Raw genomic sequence first — 27768 nt, 5'->3', positions numbered from 1 at the left:
TACAGTAAAAAAAAAAAATAATAAATAAATATATTTTTTCATATAAAAATATTTCATTAATTTATAACCTTTTATAAGGTTGTTATGTTAATATATAATCAAGAAATAATATAAAAATCATTATATATTTAAGATATCAAAAAAAAAAAAAAAAAAATTCATTTTTTCAAATAAAATTGTTTTATATAATTTATTAAGGATGCCTCATTCTCAAAATTTTTTTTAATATTTAATCTCATAATGTGAGTGCTATATATAATATTTACATTTTCCTCTGAATTAATTATATTTGAAGAAGAAATATTTTCTGCAGAATTTTCATAGTCTTCTATATTAATTGATGTACTGGAGCTTATTTTTTGGTTTATTTGCACATGAATATTGATGTTTTTATATTTCAATAAGCTCTTTTCAAACTTGGACGTTTCCATCAGGGGTGTTATTCTGCATTCGCACTATAAAAGGAGAAAAACAATGAAAAATATATATGAATAAATAAATAAATAAATAAATAAATATATATATATATATATATATATATATATATGTATATCCTTTTATTTAACATATTTATTTATTTATTGTTTTATTTTTTTCATTTTACCTTAATTCCATTTTGTATTAAGCTATTATATAAAGAAAAGGCATACACCAATAATTTATAAGCCTTAGCTGTTATAACTACACTAGGAGAATGAAAATCTATTAGCAAATTGGAGAAGTTATCCTTCTTTACATCCTAAAAAAAAAAAAAAAAAAAAAATAGTAAGATATTGATAACATGTACGTAATGTATTTATATATATATATTTTTTTTTTTTTGTTATACCTGAAATATTATATTTGATATAGAATCTACAAATATTTCAAAAATGATATTATATGTCCCATTTGATGGTACCTTATCATAATTTTTAAATACTTGTGTTGACACACCTCCAAAAGATAATAGATATTTTTGATTTTTATTTGAGTAAATATTAAATGCAAATGCAAATCCAAAGGCATTTTGTAAGTGGTTCATAAAAAAATCCCATGTAAAAATATGATTGGATTTATTAAAATACTGGAAAAGATTATTTAAATAAATTATGGTTGATGTTATATAGTTAATAAATTTCTTATTCTTATGATTTTTAATATCATACATTTTTATAATTTTCTTCATTTTATTTTGTATAGTATCAGTTTGATCATATAAAAGAGAATATAATATTTTCAGTATATTTTCATCATATGTTATATCTAAATACAGAAGTAATTTTTTTAAATTCTTAAATGATATATTTCCTTCTTCAAATATTTTATATAAAAAATATATTTTTTTAATGCAATCTAATGATAACATATCCCTAATTAAAATAAGAATTAAATCTGTATAACTCCATTTTATTATTAAATTATTTAAATATTCTTCAAACTTTTCAAATATATCAATAACATTAAATAATATTATTAATTGATAAATACAAAACGACATATTAACTTCTATATCATTATTTATATTGATATTATTACCATAGAAAAAATCTTTCTCATTATTTATTGTAATGATATTATTATATATAATACTATTTTCTCTTTTTATTATTTTATATTGATTATTTTCAAAAAAATAATTCTGAAAAAAACAAAAGGAGTTCATAAAACTTTTATTTAAATTATAATGTGGTATTAAATTTAAAAATGACTCAGTAAGATAAAAGGGCATATATACTAATTTATTGTTTTTATCAATAAGTTGTAATTTGTCTTTAAATCGATTTAAAATATTTCGTTTATTTTCTTCATTTTCTGTCCTTAATTGTTGAATGGTATGAGAATTATTTGGAATATTATCATTATTAATAATATTATCATTATTAATAATATTGTCTTTTTTAATATTATCATGCGAACTACTTGTATCATCAAATTTATCACTTATTTCACACTGTCCATTTTTATCATCATAGTTTATCAAAAAATCTGTATTCATATCATTAGTTCTATATACATTATATGTATTACTCCTCTTAATTAAAGGAAATTTTTTAAACCTTGAAAATGTGCCTAATATAGGAAGAAAATTTCTCTTTTTGTTATCCTTCTTTTCATCATCACTTTTCTTATTTTTTTCATATTTTGAAATACTATCCTTTTCGTTTTTATCCTTACTACTAGTACTATTATAATTCTCTTTTTTTATATAACTTTTTTTTTTTTTAAGATCTTGCATATTTTTCAAATTATTTGAATTTTGTTCAGGCAAAGAATCAAATGAATATTTACTAATATTTCGTTCATTTTTTTTCATTTTTTTGTTCTTTTTATTGGATTTATTTTTTTCTAATATATCTAAATTTTCAATACTATTAATATCTTCGTATTTGTTTTCATTATTATCAGAATCGTTTTCTATATGCATGTTTGTTGTCTTCATTTCTTTTTTATATATATTAATTTTTTTTAAAAAATTACTAGGAATTTTTGATATGACATCATTATCTACTTCTTCATTAAATGTATCTGCTTTTTTTTTTATTAATTGAAATACATGAGGTTGGTTGTATGTGCAAAGTTTTTTAGATAAATACCAATTGAAATATTCAAATATATAACTTTTAATAACATCATATTCATATGTAGATGTATGTGTATATACATATGCATTTCGATTCCTTTCAAATGGAAAAGATAACTCTTTATTATTATATAATAAAATATTTAAAACATTTATACATTCATTTAAAGAATTATGTTTTAATTTCTGAAGAAAATATTTAAATAAATCTCTCTGAATCACAACAGGTATTAAAGGATAATTTAATAATTTCTCTGCAGTTATTTTTGGTAATTTGTTGGAATCATTATTTTTATATACATATTCTTCTTTATTAGTAGTATGTTCATCATGTGTATTGCATATATCCTCTTCAACCATATGGTTACTACAAAAATGATTATTATTATTGTTGTTATTATTATTATTATTATTATTGTTATTATTATCATTATTGTTGATGTTGTTTTTATTCTCATTTAATTGGTGTTTATCTTCGTCAGTACATTTTATATTTTCATCATCCTTATTATTAATGCTAATTATGCCATTGTCCTTATTAATCTTATCATTCTGATTACTCTTGTTATGCTTTTTTTCATTATCTTCAAATATGACATTTTTTTCTAACATGTCTTCCTTTTGCATGTTGTCTTTTTTCAAAGATATATGTTTGTCATCTTCCAGTATATTAATATCCTGATTGAAGAAATTATATATTTTCTTTAATTGTTCTGAATATGTATTTGTTTGATCAGCTTTTTTCAAATTCTCTGAAGTAATATGATGACTAGGTGAAGATTCCATACTATTCATTAGAAGTAATCTTATATCTCCTTTTACATCTAAATATATCTCCGAATCTTTATTTTTTTTTTGATTAGATATATAATGATCATTTTCATTATATTTAGCAAGTATGCTACTAATAGAATTATTAATACAATATAAATTAGGTTTCTCTGAAATGTTTAGATTCTTTTTATTCATATTTAATAACATTTCATTATTCATATTATCCCTATAATTATTCATATTCTTTTTTATTTTATTCATTTTTTTTTCATTTTCTATATTCACATTTACATTCTTATTATATATTCCCCCTTCTTCCTTAATTATTAAATCATCATTCATATCTTTGATAGTTTTCGTTTTCATACTATTATTAATATATTCATAATCTTCGTTATCCTTTTTTATATTTAAATTTAAAATATCTACATATTCTAGTTTTGTTATTTTTTTTTCAGTAGTATCATAATTAATAGTACTTATTAAAATAAATTTTAATACTTTTAAAGAATCATTATCTATATTTTTTATAAAAGATTCTGAGAATGTTTTTTCCTTAATCATTGTAGTTATATTTATTAGTTTTTCTTCTTTTGATTTAAATGGTCTATGCCATAATTCATATAATAATAAACCTAATGAAAATAAGTCTAATTCTTCATAATCATATTTTTTCTTATTTAAACATTTATAAAAATATTGATTATAAGAATGAACATAGAAATCTTTATATTCATTTGATGATGGATATGTATATATTGTTTTTTCATTATCATCATCGTAATCATCATTATTATAATCATTATAATTAAAAGATTTATTAATACGGTTATATTCATCAAAAGGAACATTTTTTTCTTTGTTTATTATTTTTTCATCATTTATAGATTCCTTATACAAACTATCATTTTTATTTTCAAAAGTGGTACATTTATTTACAGAGATATCTTCTTCTTTACACTCTTTATTATGTATATTTTCAGAATGTATAATGTTTTCATTATTTTGTTTATTTAATGGTTTCCCTATATTTTTTATATCATTATATAATTCTTGCATGAACTGTTGGACATAAGAGGAATTATTTTTATATGAATAATGATAAAAATAAAAATAATCAATCATATTACATATACTATAATTGATTATTTTAATATGTGCTCCATATTTATCATTATCTAAATAAATATTTTGAGAATTTAAATTTTTTATATATATTTTTTGTTTATGTAAATAGCTTAAAGATTCTAATACTTGTCTAAATATATTCCATATTAAATATTTATTTTTCTGAAAAAAATTATTTTCAATTTCCTTTTCTAATGATTGTCCTTTACAATGTTCACATTGTATATATAATGTTTTTTTATTATATTCTTTTTTATTTAAGATACTTTTTATATAAGCTACATTTTTAACATAGTTCATATCGTTTTTAAAAGGAGTTATATAATTTTCATTTTTGACATTCTTAATATTATTATCATATTCTTTATCATTACTATTATTATAATTATTATAATTATAATTATTATTATTATTATTATTATTATTATGGATATGCTTATCTTTGTCCTTACCTTTTGAACCTTCTATTATATTAATACTATTCATACCGTGTGATCCTTTTCTTTCTATATTATTAGATAAAGCTCCTATTAGGTTATTTTTTTTTTCGTCTAAAAGTTCATGATTTTTTTTTTTCTTGTCCTTTTCCAAATGAATTATTTCTTTTTTTATATTTTCACAGTTGTTCCTATAATTTCCATTTTTATCTTCATTTGTTTGTAGTATCGTGTCATCATTTTCTAATGGACAGGAAGAAGATGAACAACAACAATTATAACAAGCACAATCAGTACAGTAAGAATCAAAAGACTGAACACATGGAAAACCTTCTTGTATTTTATTTGTATTATATTTTAGTATATGACCATTCTTTATATTTTCTTTGTTTTGTGTATAACTTATATCTTTCTTACTTTTATTATTTTTTTTTTTCTGTGTATCATTATTTATGTTATCTGTTTCGTTATTATAATGTTCTTCCATATAATGTTGTACATGTTGATCAAGTCTATTTAAAATAACATTTTTCATTAAGTCATTCACTTGATTTATTTTTTTTTTTTTATCTTGCTCTTCTTTATTTATGATTTTTTCCTTTTCAAACCATGAAAAGTGATATCTAGCTAAATATTTATGATGTATTTTGGTTAATTTGGCTAGCTCACATATGATTTTTTTAATATTAATTTTACGTACAAGTTTATAATGATGAATAACCTTTTTCAAACGATTATGATTTATTTCATTTAATATATTGTGTAAATTTTTATTATTTTTATTTTGTGTAATAACACAATTTTTATTAGCATAAAATTGATATTCACTACAAAAAAAATGGACAGTAGGAATATAATAATCTTTTTTGTTCTTTTCTTCATCATGAGAATTTTTTAATAAGAGATTTTTTTTTTTTTTGGAATTTCTTAAATTGATAATATCATTTAAATATTCTTTAAATAGTTCTTCATTTTTTTTATTTTTTTTATTTTTTTGAATTTCCTTTTTATCATTTAATATGTTACAGAAGAGATTAAAATCTCTATTACAGAAAACCATATGATTAAAAAAGAAGGTTAAGAAATATGAGATATTTAATAGGACATAAGAATGTATAATATATACATTTGTATCAATACTATGTCTTACTAGAAATGTATTTCTATAATTATTAATTGAAATATTTTTTATAATATTAAAATTTTTAAAATTGCTATCTTTACATTGTATTATCATATCATAATTTTCTGAATTGTCTAAAATATTTTTTGAATTCAATTTATTTTCTAAAAAATTTGTTTTGATTTTTGTTTGCCATTCTTCTTTATTTCTATTTATTTCATATTGTTGTTGATTAATAAGGCAACTGTTTATTGAAGAAAATCCTGATATACTATTGAAATTATAGGTATTTAAAAAATATTTTTGTTCATTAATTATATTATTTTGTAAATAATTATAATTTTGAAGGTTGTTATTCAAATTATTATCTATATATTTTTCATCATTAATAGTTTCATTATCATTATTTTTTGATAAGTACATATCTTTCAAATATTCATTATTATAATAACCTTTTTTATTAAAAGGTTGACTATGAAAATTATATGTATCTTTTATATGATTGTCTATAAGTTTGTTTTTATTATTTATTTCTATTTCATCATATTGTATACCATGTTCATATAATATTTGTGTTTTTTTTTTTTTAGATTCTATTTGATCATTTAGACCTCCTCCTATATCATAATAACCTTTTTGATCACATTGATGATTTTTCATATGTTCATAAATCCCATCACTGTGATTATTTATAAGTTCATTATTTTTTTTATAATCATCGTCATTATTATCATTTAATCCGTTTTTATAATTTTCTAATTTACGTCCGTCTTCTTTTTCATTATGTATATCATTAAATATTTCATTATCTCTGTCTTTTTTTAAACTTGTATCATCAATTCGATAATTCATTTCTTCCCACAAATTTTGGAAATCATTACTGAATATTTCATTTAAATATTCATTCATGAATACACAAATTTCAAATAAGGTAATTCTTCCATAATTCATTGCACATATTTTTTTTATATTTAATGTTATATCATTTTTTTGTTCTTCATTTAATTTGGTTTTCATATGTATAACAACATTTGGATAAGAATATGGATAGCTTTTTTCACAAATAAATGTTATTTTATACTTTTCTATAATATCATCAATATTCAAAAATATACTAAACGTTAAACACGTATTTTTATTTATTTCATCATTTATATCAACAATAATAGTTTCACATAAATCCTTACTATCCTTTATATATTCATTATCTTTCATTAAATCGTTTGGTAAATCGCATTTTTTTACATGTCTACAAAAAAAAAAAAAAAAAAAAAAAAAAATTAATTTAAATATATATAAAATAAAATGTATCATGAATTAAAGAGCATGGAAAATATATAACCCTCTGGTATATATATATATATATATATATATATATTTATCTACTTGTTTTGTTTTATTTTATTTGATTTTATTTTTTCTTTATTACCCTGGATTGTCTACATACAAAGGAAAAAAAATATGATGTAACGCTAATATCTCTTTAACTTGATCTGCATATTGTTCTGCATAATTTTGTTCATCTTGGCTTTCTTGTACCACTTTCTTTTTGTTTTCTATAATACAAAAAATTATAAATAATATATTTACATAAAATATACATTATTTTTATTATTATTATTATATATATATATATATTATTTATTTACCATTATTATTTTTATTATTAACGTTTCGAACTTTCTTTTTCTTCGTCTTTTTTCTTTTATTATCATTATCCATTTTTGTTTTGTCTAATATATAAATAATGTATCATCAATGAATAATGGCGATTTTTTTGTTAAAAAAAAAAAAAAAAAAAAAAATACTATAAAAACTAAAGTGAAATAAAAGATTATTTTTAAAAAAAATATCTTTCATGTAATATTTAAATTGACTAAAAATAAAAGAAGCTGTTCTTTTATTTATAAAAAAGTGTTTTAATATATATATATATATATATATATTGAAACATTTTTTCTTCTTTTTCTTCTTTTAATTCTTTTTTTTTATTTCCTTTTTTTTAAAAAAAAAAAAAAAAAGGGTCAATATATTTCACTTAAAATCACTATTTATTATTATTATTATTTGAATATGTTAATCTATAAAATTTATACCATTATAATATTATAAACCAAAAAAAAAAAAAGAAAAAATATAAGGAAAGAAGGAAAAATTCTTTGCTACATTATTATAATTTTTAAATAATATATAAAAATATAACTAAAGTAAAATAACTAAAAATAAGTTTAAATACAAAAAATTAATATTACATATCATTTAATTTTTTTGTTATAAAATATAAGAATAATAATATTATAAATAATATAATTTTTTTCTACTTTATATGTATATATATATATATAATATTGTAAATTCAGTATAAATAATTTTTTTCTATTTTATTTTATTTTATATTATTTTATTATTATTTTTTTTTTTTGTGGTTCTTGTTTTTTTCTGTTGAACTATATGTTTAAGTATATAATATATTATATGCATATTATATATATATACGAAAAAATAATTTTTATTGAATATATTATTGCATACCTATAATTTTTTGCATATGATGGTTGTAAATATATAAATATAAATAAATTATACATATATAATATATATATATATATATATAATTATATGTATAATATATATTTTTTTTTTATTACAGGAATAAAAAAAAAATTAAGTTCAGATTAAAACTATAATTTATTCTTTTGCATAATATAAAGTTGATTCTCATATTTTTATACCTTACATATATAAGGGTTTTTAAAATAATACAACGAAAAAGATGTAACTGTTAACGCGACATATATTTTTATTATATTTTTTTTTTATACTGCCTAAAAATTTTATATTGCTACATTAATTATATATATATATTTATTTACATAGTTATTTATAAAATATGATATATATATATATATATATATATTAGAAGGTATTATAAAAAATGCGTATTTTTTTTAAATTTTCAGATGCATGTTTAATTTCTTTTTTTTTACTTTTCTATTTCTTCAAGGTGTTTATTTTGTATATAAAAAATATATAGTAACATATAAGATACATAAAAAAAAAAAAAAAAAAAAAAGTAAAAGAAAAGAAAAGAATATTCTGTTGAAATATATAATAAAACACATTTATACAGATAATATATAATATAAATATATATTTTTTTAATTTACAATAATAATAATTATTATTAGTAGAATTGTTTTTATTCTTTTATATAAAAATAGTATCCAACACACAAAGGAATAAAGTAATACAAAAAAATAATTAATTTTCCTTATGATTTTATTTTTAATATTTTTTTAAAATTAAAATAAAATGTAATTTTTAAAAAAATAATATATTAATATAATAATTACAATATTACAAATTATATCACCAGTGTACCTACAGAGATTTATACTTAAGGTTATTTATACAAGCATGTAAACAAATATGTATATTTTATTTTTGGGGTAACTAGCTATTTTAGCTTTATGAAAAATTGTTTAGATAAAGATAAATATATTTTATATTCTTATATACATTTTAAACCTATTCATGTGTAATGTTTTTAAATATCAATAGGAAAACATAAATATATGTATCATCAATATATATATATATATATATAAAAAATATATGTATGTATTGTATATTGTTTATCTTATAAGATTACAAGTTACAAAATAAGAAAAAAAAGCTCAAGACACTTTTAAAAAAAAAAAAAAAAAAAAAAAAAAAGTGACCTATAATAACAATATTTATATAAATTGAAACTTATTGTACTTTTTTTTTTTTTTTTTTTTTTTTTTTCATTGCAAAATTAATATATATATATATGTATCTAATATAATAAATCCTTCTACTAGCTTCTGATGTTTCATCCACGTTTGTATTATTACATTTTTTAACATATTATTTTATGGACAATTTATCATGGTGCTAAACATTTTTATATCCAGAAAAAAAAATATAAAATGATCAAAATTATAGAAGTACTTTATATAAATAAGTTTTTATATATGCGTACATAATAGATATAAATATATATACATATATATGTATTTTTTTTTTTTTTTTTTTTTTAGAGTACACATTTTTTTACATTTATGTACATTTTTTTTTTTTCTTTTGTACGTTTATAAAAATTTTGGTATCCTTAAAAATTTTTATTTTATTTGTATCAATTTCGCATATTTTATATCGTATCTCTAAGAAATATTTTCTTTTTATATTATTGATGTAAAAAATATTTTTCAATATAATGTTGTTTTCATTATACTATAAATATATATTTCGTTCTTATTTTATTTAAAAATAAGTTATTTTATTATATTTAACTAATAATATTTAATAACAAAAATAAAATTTTATTTTATTATTCTTAAAAAAAAAAAAAAAAAAAAAAAAAAAAAAGGAATAAGATATTCATAAATAACATTTATAATATATTAACATTTCTGTTAAGAATATATTTACTAATATTCTTATAGCATATATAATATAAAATGTACTCTTTAGAAATCTATCATATTAAAAATAATTCTTTAAATTGCTTATATATATATTCTTCTTATATTTCTTTATTTATATTATCATAATTGATATTATCTTAATATATATATAAATTGTCATCATTATATAATATATCATCATATATAATATATCATCATATGTAAGTTATCATCACATATAATCTATCATCACATATAAGTTATCATCATATATGTATTATCCCCGTATATATATTATATTCATATATATATATATATATATATATATAACAATATAACATATTTATTATCTTTATTTATATATTTTATTTATTTTTTGCTTTATTATATTGAAATAGATAAAATGAAATGCAATTCACACCAGAACGATAATATATACAATGATATAATAAAATTAAAATATAATAAAAACTATTCTAATTATATCTACCAAAATGTTCAGTCTAATAAATTTTTCATAAGTAGATTGAAAAATACTATGACCTTAAATGGTAAAAATTTTATTTGCAAAGGCTAAAAATAGATGCATAAATATATATATGATGTGTATAAGTATATGTGTTTATATATATATATATATATATATATTCATGTTTATTATTTTATAGGTCATGTATCACAGGTTAATAGACTCAAATGGAATGATGATAATCATTTATTGGCTTCATGTGGAAGTGACAAAAAAGTTTTAATATGGGATATAAATTCGTATAACTATAATCCTAAGCCAAAATTCACAGTGAACACTAATCATGCAAGCAGTATTTTGGGATTATCATTTATTGATGATGATTTTGTTGTAACAAGTTCTATGGATGAACAAGTTCACGTTTATAATATTCACAATAATTCATATAAGTATAAAAAAAAAAAAAAAAAAAAAAAAAAAGTCGTAATATTTATATATATATATAACTCTCTTATAACATAACATTCTTATTTCATATTTCCTTCCTCGTTTTTTTTTTTTTTTTTTCATTTAAGGGTTATTCATAATTGTCATACAGGAAGTGTAAGAAATGTTGCTACAATTCCAAGGGAAAATAAAAATATATTTTGGTCTTGTTCAGACGATGGTACAACAAAAAATTAAATATAGATATGAAGTATCACCCCTATGTGTACATATATATATATATATATATATATTTATATATGTTTATATATTCATTTTATTGTTCCATTTGAATTTTATTTTTTTTAGGCACTGTAAGACAGTATGACACAAGAGAGAAGCATATATGTGAACGTCCATATTGTCGAAATGTAAAACAAAATAAATAATAAAATAATAAAATAATAAAATAAAAAGAATAAAAAAGAACACATATATATGTATGAGCCATTATATGTTCTATATATATATATATATATATATATATTTATATTTATTTATTCAGGTTATAATAAATTTGAATAGAATTGGAGAAAGAAATATTTTACGAAAAAATCCTCAAGAAATTTTTCACAATAGAGTAAAATTTCACAGTCATTCCACGAAAAATATATATGAACTCATAAGAGCAATGAATGAACAAAAGTTTTTTAATGTGAAGTTTTCTTTAGAAGTAATATTTTTAGTTAAATTGTTAAGACATATTAAGAAATTATTTTTCTTTAGTAGTAACATATATATATATGTATATGTATGTATATTTTATTTATATTTATTTATTTTCACATATATAATTTTTTTTTTTTTTTTTTTTTTTTTGAAGGCTAAATGCATAGCTATAAATCCAATTTTTAACAACTACATTGGATTATGCTCTAACGATATGCTATCGAGAGTTTATGACAGAAGAATGCTAGGAAAGTTTTCATTAAACGAAAAGATGACTTTAAGGAGTTGTATTCCTTCAGATACCTATTATCCAAAACATCTATGGAATTACATTGATGAAGAAAGCGATTTTAGGATAAACAATCATCTTTTTTATTGTACCTGTTTAGGTTGGTCTAATGATGGTAAATATTTAGGAGTGACATATAATACAGAACATGTATATTTATATGATTTTTTAAATAAAGAAGAAGAAAGAAGTTTAAATTATAACATTATAGATAATGATACTAAATTCGACTATGACAAAAGTTTTGATATATTATTTCCACCATATTATGATAAAGATAGGATTAAAGACAATTATGATTATATTAATGATCTATCATTAATAAAAGATATTGAAAAGTCAGCTATATCAGCTTATGATAATAAAGAATATTTTAAAGCAGAATATTTATATAACAATTGTTTAAATTTGGTAAGAAATAAAAATATTAGAAAAATTTTATATTGTAATTTAGCTATGGTTTTAATACAAAGAAAAGCTAGAAATGATGGTTATTTAGCTGAACAATATGCATTAGAAGCTTTAAAATTAGATCCAAATTATTACAAAGCTGTATATAGAAGAATTCAAGCAAATCTTATTAATAATAGATTAATTAATGCGTACAGGATTACATTAGCAGCTTGTTCACATTTTAAAGGTGTTTTAGAATTTATTTACTTAAGAAAAAAAATTAGAAAAACATTATATTTTATTTATAAAGATAAAATATATTACTATAAGAAGAAACAAAGTAAGTACATTAATTATTTAAAACATCAATATCGTTATCTGGAAAAAAATATAAATAATCAAATTCGACATAAAGACGAAGAAGAAAACATACAAGATAACTATCTTGAAAATTTCGATATAAGTGATATTACTATTTGTAGTTATGATAGTATATGTACTGATGATAGTGGTTTTACGGATAATAGTGATTTTACGGATAATAGTGGTTTTACGAATGACCCTTATGGAAGAGATTACTTAGACTGTTCAGATAAAACTAGAAAGATGAGCACTTTAGGAAAAAAGGAAATAAAACAAAGAGAGAAAAAAGGGAACATGGAAAGTAAAAATGTGGAGAGTGTAAATGAGGAGAGTGTAAATATAGATAGTGTAAATATAGAGAGTACAAATATGGAGAGTGTAAATATAGAGAGTGTAAATATAGAGAGTACAAATATGGAGAGTGTAAATATGGAGAGCGTAAACATAGAGAGTATAAACATAGAAAGCGAAAACATAGAGAGTGTAAATATAGAGAGCGCAAATATAATAAATGATAAAAGAAGATATAATAATTCCCAAAATAGTAACCTTCTAAATATTGAGAATGATAGAAGTGAAACCCCTCTTAAAGAAATGAAAGAAGATAAAATGTTAGAAAAAAAAAGAAAGGAAGAGTCAAATATGATTATGAAAAAATATATAGAAAATTATGAGAGTTGTGATGATAATGATATTTATGATAAGGTAGTGCGTCTAAGTGATATAAAAAAAATAAGAAAATATAAAAAAAAAAAAAGGAGATTAAGAAAAGCATCATCATTAATAAGTACCAAAAAATATACAAATATAATTGATATTATTGCTTCAGAAGAATTATATAGTATGCCAAATTCTTATCCTTTTTTCTTAATATATTATGTAAGTTTCTGTTATAGAAATTCTATAAACGCATGGAATGGATGGCCATCTTTTAATGATTTATATAAAACCTACAATATATACAATAAAATATTGAACGAAAAAAAACAAAAAGATAAGAAAGGAAAAAATAACAACAGTATTCAAAGAATTAATTGTAACTACGAATATATTTTAAAACACAAAGAAGCACAAAATATATCTAATTTTAATAAAAAATATAAAAAGAACATATTAACAAATAATAACTCAACAAAATTTATTAAGAATAATATGTTAATGGATACTTCCAAAATAAAAGAAATTCATGAATTATCTAAACCTGATATATATGCAGATTATAAAGAAATTAAAAAAAATAAGAAAGATGTTCTTTTAAACAATAGTAATGATCATAATATAGAATATATTGCTCGACATATAGATGAAACAGATATTCTGGAGAAAACTAATATATATGATAATAATGATAATGATAATAATAATAATAATAATAATAATAATGATAATGATAATAATGATAATAATGATAATAATAATGATAATGATAATGATAATAATAATGATAATAATGATAATAATACGAATGATATAACAAAATATAATAAAAATGGAAAAAACATAATATCCCCCACACAAAAAAATACTAATACAAACACACACATACAATTTAAAGAGAACAAAGAAAAGAAAATAAACACATCAAATAGTATATTGGAAATTAATAAAAGAAATATAGATATACATGAAGATGTAAAAAACGATGAACAAAAGAAAAGATATGCCTGGCTAGAAGAAAAATGTTTTACAAGAAAAAAAAAAAAAAGAAAATATAGGGGAAAAAAAAACACAATGAATATGAAAAATAATGCATATTTAAATAAAAGAAGAAAGAGAAATGTTTTAAAAGATGATGATAATTATAATGATAATAATGATAATAATAATAATAATAATAATAATAATAATAATCAAAATAATTATTGTCTTCATAATAAAGGTTGTATATCTTCTTTATATAATACATGTGATTCTCATGAAAATGATAAGGAACGGGATAGAAAAAAAAAGTTAAAAACCGAAATTAATAATATTTTAGAAGAATTATATAAAAAAAAATTTCCCAGAAATAAAATGAAAATAAATTTATACCACGAAGCTTATCACTCTATATCAATGCAACAAAGAAACAGATTCGATGGAAGTTTATCTAACATGAATATTGTTTCTTTGAGTGTTCATGTAAATAACGAAATAAATAGATCAACTAATGAGACTAATATAAACAATGAATATGTATATACAAATATAATGAATGAAATCACTCGAGATATGTTTAACTATTGGGATAGTATAACTTATTTAGAAAATATATTCAGTATTATCACTTCAGATAATACCTTGAGTACAGATAATTTTAATAGGAATAATAATAACCAAGATGTCGAGGAAAATAAAATACTTGGAAAGATTGAAACGGTGTCCCAGGAATTATATAACAATTACAATGTCGATGATATTCAATTAGGTAATTACATAGATACATTATTGGTAGACAATAATAATAAAATTAATAACAATATGTTAGCTTCGAGCTATGCAACTTCTATTAGCGGTAACAATACATCTAATTTAGGAATACATATGAATCATATTACATCATATGATGATAGTTCTATTATAGTGGATAGTCCAATCACTAAAAATAATTCTCTATATATTAATAATTTTTATGATTCTGTTTATAATTATCCTAGAAATAATATCATTACAAAGAACATAAACCATTCCAGTGATAATAATATGTGCATACTACAAAATAACAGAACAAGTTACCACAATTCATCAAGCTACTACAGTGATATATCTGACTGGAATAATAATCAGATACCTAAAAATAAAGTACCCAAAAAGGGATATAAACATTATTCTGATGAATCTGACGTAGGAAATAAAAAATATAATAAAGTAGAAAAACAAAAACAAAATAAAATAAAAAATAAAAAAGTAAAAAAAGAAGAAGAAAGAAAATATATTGATACTGAACAAAATATAAGTGATAAAGAAAAACCATGTAATGATATAAAAAAAAAGATGTCTTCGTATTATAAAAATGGAAATGATATGAAATCTTATGAACAGTATAGGATGGGCAAAAAAAAGAAACAACAAAATAAAGGCTGTTCTTATAAAAAGGATAACACTAATAATGGTGGTAATAGTAGTAGTAATGATAACAATAATGATAAAATAGGGAACGATGTAAATCATAATATTATGGGATTCTTTGAAAAATCCTCTGGTAGTAATGAAGACATTTTAAATATGAAGAAGGAAAACGAAAAAGAAAAGGATAAAAATAAAAAATCAAATACTCTAGAATATTCTAATATGAATATAGAAAAGAATAGTTTAAAAAGAAATATAAAGAATAAAGAAGAAGAAAATCATGATATGCCAGGTACATATAAAATATATTTTGACAAGTCTACTAATAAAAATGATCAACATAAAGAATATATAATACATGATACAGATGATCTAGTATATAAAATCAATATAGACGATATAGATCAAAATGATATGAATGAAATAATAGCTTTTAATAAAGAATATTTATTTAATAAGGGAGAACTTTCAAATTTTACATATGACCCTTATTCAAATAATTTTGAGACTGATGAATCAGATAGTAGTAAATTATCTAAAGAAAGCTATGAATCGAGTTCATCTTATGAAAATCAGTTTTATGATAGTTTTTATAATGATATTCAATACGAGGACAGAAAAAAACATTCAAACATTTATGTATTTAAGGAAAGAAAAAAAATAAAAAATTATGTAGAAAAAATTCAAGATCCTTTATGGGTACCCAAAGGAACGTGCAAGAGGTAAAAGTGTATATCCGTGAAAGAAAAAAAAAAAAATTCATAAAATGCTTATTTGATATATGTTCAAATATATATATATATATATATATATATACATGTGTGTAAATTTTTCTTCAGGTTTTTGGGGCATTCTAATACTGCATGTGAAATGAATGAAATAGCATTTTGGAATAATGATGTTATATTGGCTGTTTCTGATAATGGAGAGGTTTATTTTTGGAGTATAAAAGATGGTATATTGAAAGAAATATATAATTACAAAGAATATTCCATATTATTTTTATTTAATAAATTTATACATACATATATATATATATATATTTTATATTTTTTTTTTTAGGAAAACTATTAAATGTTATAAGGAGTCATTCACATAACGTAAACTGTGTTCAAGTACAACTGAAAAAATATAATATAAATAAATACTCATATATATCTATTTATGTTAATTACTCATTCGTTTTATATATATATATATATATAGGTACATCCACAAGGGACATGTTTAGCTACATGTGGTCTTGAAAATTATATAAAAATATGGAAACCCCAGGACACTGCTGAATTTGTTTTTGTAATAAAAAATGAACAAAATATATATATTAAAATGAATACCTTAGTAAAAGAGTTTAATAAAAAAAAATAAAAAATTACATGTATTTATTTATTTATTATATATATTTTTTTTTTATTATAGGACAAAAATGTTGAAAAAATGTTGTCTAAAAACCAAAAACATATAGAATCGTCATACACGCAGTACTATAATTATATTAATTTTTCACCCGTTCTTAAAAAGTTAGAATAAATATTATATTATATTATATTACTTTTCCATTTGTTACGCTTTATATATATATATTATATATTTTTTTTTTTTTTTTTTTTTTTCTTTCTTTTTTAGAGCAAAGAATTATATGAATTATATTCACAGAAATTAAGAAAACTCTGACCAATAAGTGTGATGTTAAGGAGCTTCCTTTTTTTCCCATAATAATGCTTTAACATATACATACATATATATTATATATATATATATATATATATATATATATATATGCACATTTATATAAACTTTCATGTAAATGTTTATACATGAATATATTTACATTTTTTTACTTATATTAATAAGAATATCTATTCCTTCCTTTTTTTTTTTTTCTTTCATATATAAAAGAATAACCGTTTAAAGTTTTTTATTAATTCCAGTGGGAATGTATTTATTTTTCATATTACATACACAAACAAGTTTATGTACATATGTATTTCCCTTTTTTACTAATAAGATAAAGGGTTATTCAAAATATATACAACATATATTTATTGCGTAGGAACGTATTTATTCAATATATATATATATATATATATATATATATTCAAATTGATATAATTATACTTATTTACATTTTTCCTTTAAATGATATAAAGGAATTAAATATGATAAGTTTAGAAATGAAAAAAAATATATAAACTATTGTATTCATTTATTTTTATTATGTATACGTAGTTATTTTTGTCATTATATTATATATATATATATATATATATATATATATATATATATATTTTTAGTTATTTAATATATATGTACGTATATATTTTCACCCTTTAACAAGAAATATAAACTTTAATATTTTCTCCTATGCTTTTTGGAAAGTTTAATAACTAATCCTTAAAACTAATAAACAGGTTTAAAAATAATACGCTTTTTTATAATTCATTTTAAAGCACAATTCATGTATGAACTTTATTATATATATATATATATATAAATTATCAGTACTATTTAAAATGAAAATAAAAAAAGTATATGCATTCATAATAAATACCATAATAATAAAAAAGGAGAAGAAGTTGGATACGAAAAATAATAGGGAAAAAAAAAATATATAGTAATATATTATATAAATATAAATATATTAATATTAATTTATGCATATATTATTTATTTATTTATATATTCCGATATTTTGATTACCAATTGTAAGCCCAATGTACTTATTTAAAAAATACTTATTTTAAATATTATTAATTTATTATATTTTGTACGTAAAATTATCATTGTTCATGTAAATAATTTGAATGAATGCATGAATTGTTATTATATATTTAATATATATGTAAATAAATAATATATATATATATTATATTAAAAGTAAATTTATAAATACATATTATAAGTAATAGTAATTATTATTAATGTGGTATTTTCTTAAATATATATATATATATATATATATTTTTAATTATATATTTATAAATAAATATATTTTTTTTATATTTTTATTATTTTAAGAATTAAGTTATATTGTATTATATAATTTTTTTTTAAAATATTTTTAATACTCTTTTTTAAAATATAGAATGATATCTATATTACATTTATAATAATTATATATTCTCAAATATTATATATATATATATATTTTTTAAGTTATTGTATTCCTTTTATATATTAATTATAATATTTATTTATATTTTTACAAGTTCCATTATATATATATATATATATATATATATATATATATATATATAATATATATAATATATATATAATATATATACTTTTGTAAAATTTTTAAATATTAAAAAAAAAAAAAAAAAAAAATGGAACCAACAACTGAAACAAAAACCGAAGAAATTGATTTAGAAAAATATACTCATTCCGGTTTAATTGCCAATAGCACTTTAAAGAAAGTTATAGAAAAATGTGTACATGGTATATAAAAAAAAAAAAAAAAAAATATAATGAAATATATATATATATATATATATATATATATATATGTATTTATTTATTTATTTATTTATATTCATATTGTTTTTATAATTTCTTTTAGGAGCAAAAATTGGAGAATTATGTGAGTATGGTGAGAAATTTATGAAGGATGAATTAGATAAGGTATATACAAAAAAAGAGAAAGGAAATAAAGTTGAAAAAGGAATAAGTTTTCCAGTAACAATTAATGTAAATGAAATTTGTAATAATTACGCACCTTCTTCAGATTGTGAAGAAACAATTAAGAATGGTGATGTAGTAAAGATTAGCTTAGGATGTCATATTGATGGTCATATTAGTATCGTTGGTCATACGGTTTATATTGGTGGAGAAAATGAATCTATAGAAGGTGTTAAAGGAGAAGTATTAAAGAGTGCTCATGTTTTATCACAGTTATTTTTAAAGAGTTTAAAAGTTGGTATTAATGCAAGTGATATAACAAGAAATATTCAGAAAGGTTGTGAAGAATTAAAATGTAATGTTATATCAAATTGTGTTACTTATCAAATTAAGAAATATATTTTAGAAGGAAGCAAATTTATATTTTTAAAAGAGAATCTTGAAAATAGAATTGATGATTTCCAAATTGAAGCAGATGATATTTATATTATTGATGTTATGGTTACTAGTGGTGATGGTAAAATTAAAGAAAGTGATAATAAAACAACCATATATAAAAGAGAAGTACAAAAAAATTATCAATTAAAAACTAATTTAGGTAGATCTTTTATAAATGAACTCAACAAAAAATTCCCTGTTTTACCATTTCATGTAAAACACTTAGAAGATCAAAGAGCTGCTTTAATAGGTATTCCAGAAGCTTTAAGACATAATTTGATAAAACCTTATACTGTTTACACAGAAAAGAAAAAAGAAGTTGTTGCTGGATTCAAATATACAGTTATGGTTAAAGAAGATGGAGTTAAACAGTTTACTGGTATTAAATTCGCGCAATTAAATAACTGTAAAACTTGTAACTCCATACAAGATGAATCATTAAAAAATATTTTAAGTTTATCCTTATCTGGAAAAAAAAAAAAAAATAAAGCAAAAAATAATGAAGAAGCAGGTAATCAAGAAAATTAAGAAATTTAAAAATATTTCAAATGGAGGGAAAAAAAAAAAAAAAAAAAAAAAAAAAAAAAAAAAAATTATATAATAATAATAAAGTATTTATATATATATATATATATATATATATATATATATACATATATATATTTATATATATGTATAATTAAATTAAATAATATTTTTGTTTAATTTTGTAAATATATTCATTTGTGCTCATTCATGTGAATTTTTTTTTTTTTTTTTTTTTTTTTTTTTTTTTTTTTTTTTTCTTTTTCTTTTTAAAGTATGCACAATTTTATAATTTAAAAATCTAAAATTTTATAAGTTTTTTTTTTATAATAACAAAAACAACATAAACAATATAAAAATATATGTGTTAGACGTAAAATTTTAATTGAGAAATTATATAAGAATAGAAATATATGAAATATAAAAAAAACAAAACAAAACAAAAAAAATAAAAATAAAATAAAAATAAAATAAAATAAAATAAAATAAAATGGTTTAATAATATAATCACATTTATAACTAAAACAATATAATAAAAAAAAGTGCACATTAAAACACAAAAAAAAAAAAAAAAAAAAAAAAAAATCTAGCTATTATGAAACAAAATTATATTATATATTAAATAATATTATATTATATTATTATATAATTTATCTTTTTTATATGTATATTTAAGAGCATATAAAAGACAGAAGGATATTAACCACGGAAAACAAGTAAGTATTAATAAGACATCTGATAAAACATTAACATTGTGTTTATTAACATTGACATTTACAACAGTATGTATTTTTTTTTTATCAATATATTCATATCTATTTAACAAATGTGACAATAAAAATGTTCCAATAATTGAAGACCCTATATTTTCAAAGGCATTCATTAATGCCATAATAAAAGCTGTATGTCTTTGTTTCACTATATCAATTATGATAGGTTTGTGTGTTCCAATATTTATCCATCCACTTAATATTCCCATAAATAACGAAATAATTACAAAATATATAAAAGAGGTAGCTTCTTTTGGAATAAAATAAAATAAGGTAAACATGAGAAAAATTCTAAAACAATGTGTATACATTCCTATACGTTGACGATTTATATCTTTATTTAATTTGTAAATATAATCACTTATAATTCCAATGAATGGTGATATTAAACTTGCACACAACCAGCTAACTGAAATGATAAAACCACTTTTAAAATCCGATATATTACAATACTGGAAAAAATAAATCATTAAACTTAAGACATGCTTAGGTATTCCATTCAACATACCCATAGTTATCATTAACCAAAAACTGTAATTTTTAAAAACATATTTTATTTCATATAAATAAGAGAATTCATATTTTGATGTGTTCTGTTTTTCATTTCCTAAAAGTTCATCCATTTCACCTTTGTTATCACTTTTATCATTTCTTTCATATGTATTATTATTTTTAAAAATTGAAAACGAATTTTTATTTTCATATAGTTTTTTTTTATAATTCTCATAAGGTACTGAGGAAGATTTTAAAAAAACATTTGAAGTTTGATATCTGTTATTCACATAATTTTCTTCAGATTCATTATTATAATTACTTTGTATTTTTAATTGATTTTCTTTTATATATGATTTGCTATAACTTCTTCTGGTAATATTATTACTATCCATTTTAAAATTATTAATATTCTTGGAATTCATATTATTATCATCATTAATTTTTGTAACACCATTAATTATTTCACTCATTTCATTATTTTCTAAATTTCTATATGCATTTTTTTTTTTTGGACTTTTTTCTTCAGTTAAATTAAAATTATCTTCATATGTATTTATTTGTGCACTGGGATTTATTTTTTTTTTTTTACTATACTCATTATCTTCTATAAAAATGTGATCATCTTGTTCTTTTTTTTTACTAGAATATTTTTTATCAACTTCATCTTTTTTAGAATACAATGATGCGTATGGTTCCTCAAGATCCTCTGATTTATCTAAATTCTTTTTCTTTTTTTTTGGCTCATTAAAAACATCCGTAAGCTTATCAAAGGACAGTACATAATTCATCATAATGTTTTCCTTAGTTTTGTTTCTTTTTAATTTATGATTTCTTATTAATTTAAAAATGAAGATGGAAACAAAAACTGGAAAAAAGGAAATAATAAAATAACAAATACGCCAACCATTAAATCCATAATATAATTTATTACTTAAATTTGTATTTATAGATATTGATAACATATGAGATACAGATGAAAAGAAATGGAGGAAACCAAAAATGGTACTTCTATTTTCACTAAAAACATTATTTGTATATATTTTTTGTATTAATATAAATATACATGAATTATTAATACCCATCACAAACATAAAAAAGAAAAAGTTAAATAAACTATTTGAAATCATAATACCTAATATGACTATTATATATATTATAGAAGATATAATAAGAATATTTAAAATATAACCATATTCACTTATTGTAACATCTTCGGCTTTCTTAAATAAATCATCTGAATCATCTACAGAATGAAATACTATTTCTTCTTCTTTTTCTTCTTTACTTATATTAATACATGATATATCTTCCTCTTTGTAATTTGTTTGGACACTCATATCATCTATTAATTTTGTAGTTTCTTTGTAATCACTATCATTTTTTACACTTACTTCATAATTCGTAGTATTATTGGTACTTACATCTTCCTCTTTTTCTTTATCATAATATTTTGCACAAACGATTCTTTTAAAAGTATAATCAAAAAATAAAGCAAAAAAAAAGTTAGAAGCTGAATATGCTAACTTATATAGGGTGTTCATATAATATAAACTTTTCACATCAACATTGAAATCATTTTCAATCGATTTATATAATGATGGTAATGTCTGATCCAAATATTTATGTATAAAGGTAAAAAATAAAGATAATAATAATACATTTACATATGTATATTGCACTTTACTTTTTGGAAATAATTTTTTTAAATCACAAAATATACTTTTTATTATAAACACGTTATTCTTGCATTTTTCACCATCATTATTTGCTGTATCTACTTTTTCCATTTATTCAAAAAAAAAAAAAAAAATAATAATAATAATAAAAAATAAAAAATAATTTTTTTTTTTTTTTTTTTTTACTTTAATAATACGGAGTATTTATATAATATATATATTATATATATATATATATATATATAATATTATTTATTTATTTTTTTTTTTTTGCTCTATCTCTTTCTCCGCTATTCACATATATTACCTCTTACATCAAAAAAAAATTGTAACAACTTTTTGATTTTAAATACATATTCATGGATTTACTTTTAAAAGAAAATTATTCATTATATATAGAATGTATATATTAAAATATATCCACAAATATATTTTATAGAAAATTAATTCAAATACACAAAAAGTTGTATATAAAATCAGTCTATATACAAATTCTTTATAAACTTTAAAACATGGTTCACAAATTAAAAAAAAAAATAAAATAAAATTCTATAATTTCATAATAGAGTAACTATATTTTAATAAATGAAAATTTATATATAGATTTAATATATTTATAATAAAGATTACTTTTTTTTTTTTTTCTTTCTTTTCTTTTCTTTTTTTTTTTTTTTTTTTTACTGTTGTTTTAAAATAATAAAACATAGAAATAAAGAAAATTAAACAATAAAATATATAAATATATAGAAATATATAAAAAAAATATATAAATAACAAATTTTTTTTTTCATAAATTATATTTATATATAAATATTAAAAAACAATGTTTAGTAAAGTTTTTTTAAATGTATACAACTATATATATATATTATATAATTATATATTAATTATTATGATGTTATATTTTTAAGGCTACCTTAATATTGTTATAGCGTACAAATAAACATATTGAATATGAGTACGATTTTATTCTTTCATTAAAAAAAAAAAAAAAAAAAAATTCATATATATAATATAGAAAAATATAATTATATTATATATATATATATATATATATATATATAATATTATTTCTACCATGAAAAAAAATAAAAAAAATATATATATATTTATATATATTATAAATATATATATATTTAATTTTTTTTTCTGTTAGGTAATATTATATATAATATTGAAAAAAAAAAAAAAAAAGAATTAAATAAAATAATGTAATTTTTTTTTTAATTTCAAATTTTTAGATTTAATAATTTTAAAAACTTAAAAATGGTACCTTTTTAAAATAATATAATAATAATTATACTTTTTATAGTGTAATTTTTAGGTTTTTTTTTTTTTTTTTTTTGCTTTTTTTTTTATGTATTTATAATATCATATTTAGGTTTTTATAATAATTTTTATGATACAAAAAAAAGAAAAATATTAATAACAAAACAAAAACACAAAATGTTTGGGTATTGTATATTATAAAAAGGTTCATTTCGTAAAATATAAATATATTTAATATGGAAATATAAGTTTTAAAATTTAATATATTATAATTGTATATATATATATATATATATATATATATTTAATTTAATTATTTAATTAATTATTTATTTATATATTACAATTTTCCACTTTTTTTTTTTTTTTTTTATGTACACAAAAATATAATATTACAATGCACATAAATATAAAATGCTGTATAATATTTATTGGTAGTCCTTTTTAAATAAATAAATAAAAATATATATGTGAATAAAATTATATAAGAATATAAATGAATATAAATATTAATGTACACAGAATATATCATCAAAAATTTTATAAAATTGGATATATATATATATATATATATTATATATATATGTTTATATATGTATATATATATATATATATATATGTGTGTATATATTTATATATGTCCAAATATTAATTTAAAAAACGAAAATTATTCCATGATGTTATACATATATTAATATATATACAAGACAATATAATAATATTGTGAAAATTAATAAAATATATATATAATAAAAACTTACAAATGTAGAAAAATGAATCATCATAAACTATCGAAAAAGCATGTGAAAAAAAGTGTCCTTCCAACAGATGCTTATCGAAAACAACAAAAGAAAAAAGAAAAAAAAAAAAAAAAAAAAGAAAAAGCTTTACAATTAGAAAATATTATAAGTAAAAAAAATCCACACAGAGTTAAAGAAAAATTAGACTATTTAAGAACAAAAGAAAAACAAGGGAAATTATTACCTGTTGAAAAAAATAAATTAAAAGAGTATGAAAATTTATGGAATTTAATAAAGGAAAAAGTAAAAAATAATGAATATGTTTATAATAATAATGGTTATATATTTAACTTAAATGAACAAAATAAAAATGAAGAAATATCTAATTCAGAAAATAAAAGTGTCAGTTCCAACGATGATGTAAATATATCATCATCATTGGATAATAGTTCAGATGATGACGAAGAAATTAATGAAGATTTAAAAGAGATACAAAATAATGATGGAAAAAAAGAAGATGAGGATTTTTTCTTAGATTCATTACCATCATTACCAAAAGGATTACCTAATGAAGTTATAAAATTAATCGAAAATTCAAAATTACCTCAACCTGATAATATAAAAAAAATGATGGAAAATATGTATCAACCATATGGAGCTACACAATTACCTGGACAAAATAATAATATTCTTATAAATAATTATGCTTATAATCAAGTATATTATAATTTACAAAATTATTATAATAATGCAAATATGTATAATAATATATATCCAACTGTTCCATATAATAAAAATTATGAACAAGATTTAAAAAATGAAACTGTAAAAAATGACAATAAAATATTGTCTTATCCAAACTCTTATTTGATAAATGGGCCAAATAATATATCCCTGACGAATCCAAATTATTATACTAATAACAGTAATATAAATACTTCTGTTTATAAAAATATTATTAATAATAATACAAATGTAAATGAAAAATTAAATATTAATAAGGAAAAAATATATAATATAGAAAAAACAAAAAATAATAAAAATAGTGATGATGATAATAAAAATAGTGATGATGATAATAAAAATAATGATGATGATAATAAAAATAATGATGATGATAATAAAAATAGTGAAGATGATAATAAAAATAGTGATGATAATATTAATAATAATAATTTATATCATGATATTATTAATAATGATACATGTATAAATGATAAAAGTAAACATAAAGATATAAAACAATTATCTGTATCAAATGACAACCCTAATTTTTTAAAAGATAAAGCAGATATTAATAATTCCTATAATTATATGAACTATTATTATAATTATGCAAATAATTATATTAATAGTAATAATTATAATCCCTTAAACTATGGTCCTTACAATCAAATGTATTATTATAATTACAATAATATAAAAGTAAATAACCAAACTGCTAACCACCCAAATAATAATAATTCACTTATATCATCATATAATCCTGCAAATATTAATATGATGAACTATTATGGTACGAATTCAAATAATGGAAATATGAAAAATAGGGGAAATTTTATGAGACCCAAAAATATTAAAGGAAAAGATAATAATAGTGACAATAATTACAAACACAATAATAATTATAATAATAATAATAATAAAACAAATTATGACTTACATACAAATAAGTTAATTAATGAAGAAAAAAATAATAAGAGAAATAGTATAAATACAAAAGATGAAAAACAAAATTCAGTACAGTATTTTGTCCCTATTAACTTGAGATTAAAAAATAAGTTAACTGATGTTTGTGAAACGAAATTTAATACTATTGAGCAAAGAAATAAAAACGTTGATGAAAATATAAATATAGATCAAGAATACAATAAGTTAATTAAAGAAGTAAATTTTAATTGATATGTTATATATATATATATATATATATATATATATATATATTTATGCATATATTTTAATTCATTTATAACTTAATTATTTATATTTTCAATGGATTATATTATTTTTTTTTTTTTTTATAATTAATTCAATTATTTATTATTTGTGTCTTTTTTATAGA

The 27768-nt window shown here is 18.6% G+C and overlaps 5 protein-coding genes across 5 annotated transcripts; 3 read left to right on the top strand and 2 right to left on the bottom strand.

Annotated features, from left to right (window-relative positions):
* Positions 1-158: 158 nt before the first annotated feature.
* Positions 159-7747, bottom strand: PADL01_1428500 (protein kinase, putative; the record flags this gene model as incomplete). Its single annotated transcript, XM_028684554.1, has 5 exons — positions 159-455; positions 605-739; positions 830-7274; positions 7455-7581; positions 7675-7747. 5 exons carry the CDS (start codon positions 7745-7747, stop codon positions 159-161), a joined length of 7077 nt encoding a protein of 2358 aa, XP_028540621.1.
* Positions 7748-10858: 3111 nt separating this feature from the next.
* Positions 10859-17846, top strand: PADL01_1428400 (probable protein, unknown function; the record flags this gene model as incomplete). The annotated part of the gene is made up of 11 exons (XM_028684553.1): positions 10859-11006; positions 11124-11373; positions 11500-11591; positions 11720-11781; positions 11916-12083; positions 12234-16894; positions 17012-17127; positions 17235-17279; positions 17404-17468; positions 17592-17681; positions 17799-17846. The coding sequence occupies 11 exons, from the start codon at positions 10859-10861 to the stop codon at positions 17844-17846; spliced, it is 5745 nt and encodes a 1914-aa protein (XP_028540620.1).
* Positions 17847-19501: 1655 nt separating this feature from the next.
* Positions 19502-20759, top strand: PADL01_1428300 (proliferation-associated protein 2g4, putative; the record flags this gene model as incomplete). The annotated part of the gene is made up of 2 exons (XM_028684552.1): positions 19502-19613; positions 19735-20759. The coding sequence occupies 2 exons, from the start codon at positions 19502-19504 to the stop codon at positions 20757-20759; spliced, it is 1137 nt and encodes a 378-aa protein (XP_028540619.1).
* Positions 20760-21384: 625 nt separating this feature from the next.
* On the bottom strand, positions 21385-23808 carry PADL01_1428200 (metabolite/drug transporter, putative; the record flags this gene model as incomplete). Its single annotated transcript, XM_028684551.1, has 1 exon — positions 21385-23808. The coding sequence occupies one exon, from the start codon at positions 23806-23808 to the stop codon at positions 21385-21387; it is 2424 nt and encodes an 807-aa protein (XP_028540618.1).
* A 1931-nt stretch (positions 23809-25739) lies between these two features.
* On the top strand, positions 25740-27608 carry PADL01_1428100 (WW domain-binding protein 11, putative; the record flags this gene model as incomplete). The annotated part of the gene is made up of 1 exon (XM_028684550.1): positions 25740-27608. One exon carries the CDS (start codon positions 25740-25742, stop codon positions 27606-27608), a length of 1869 nt encoding a protein of 622 aa, XP_028540617.1.
* Between the last annotated feature and the right edge of the window lie 160 nt (positions 27609-27768).

The sequence above is a fragment of the Plasmodium sp. gorilla clade G2 genome, assembly GCF_900097015.1.
Source record: "Plasmodium sp. gorilla clade G2 genome assembly, chromosome: 14".
In the NCBI taxonomy this organism is placed as follows: domain Eukaryota; phylum Apicomplexa; class Aconoidasida; order Haemosporida; family Plasmodiidae; genus Plasmodium; species Plasmodium adleri (nom. inval.).
This window is presented reverse-complemented; position numbering and strand designations above follow the sequence as displayed.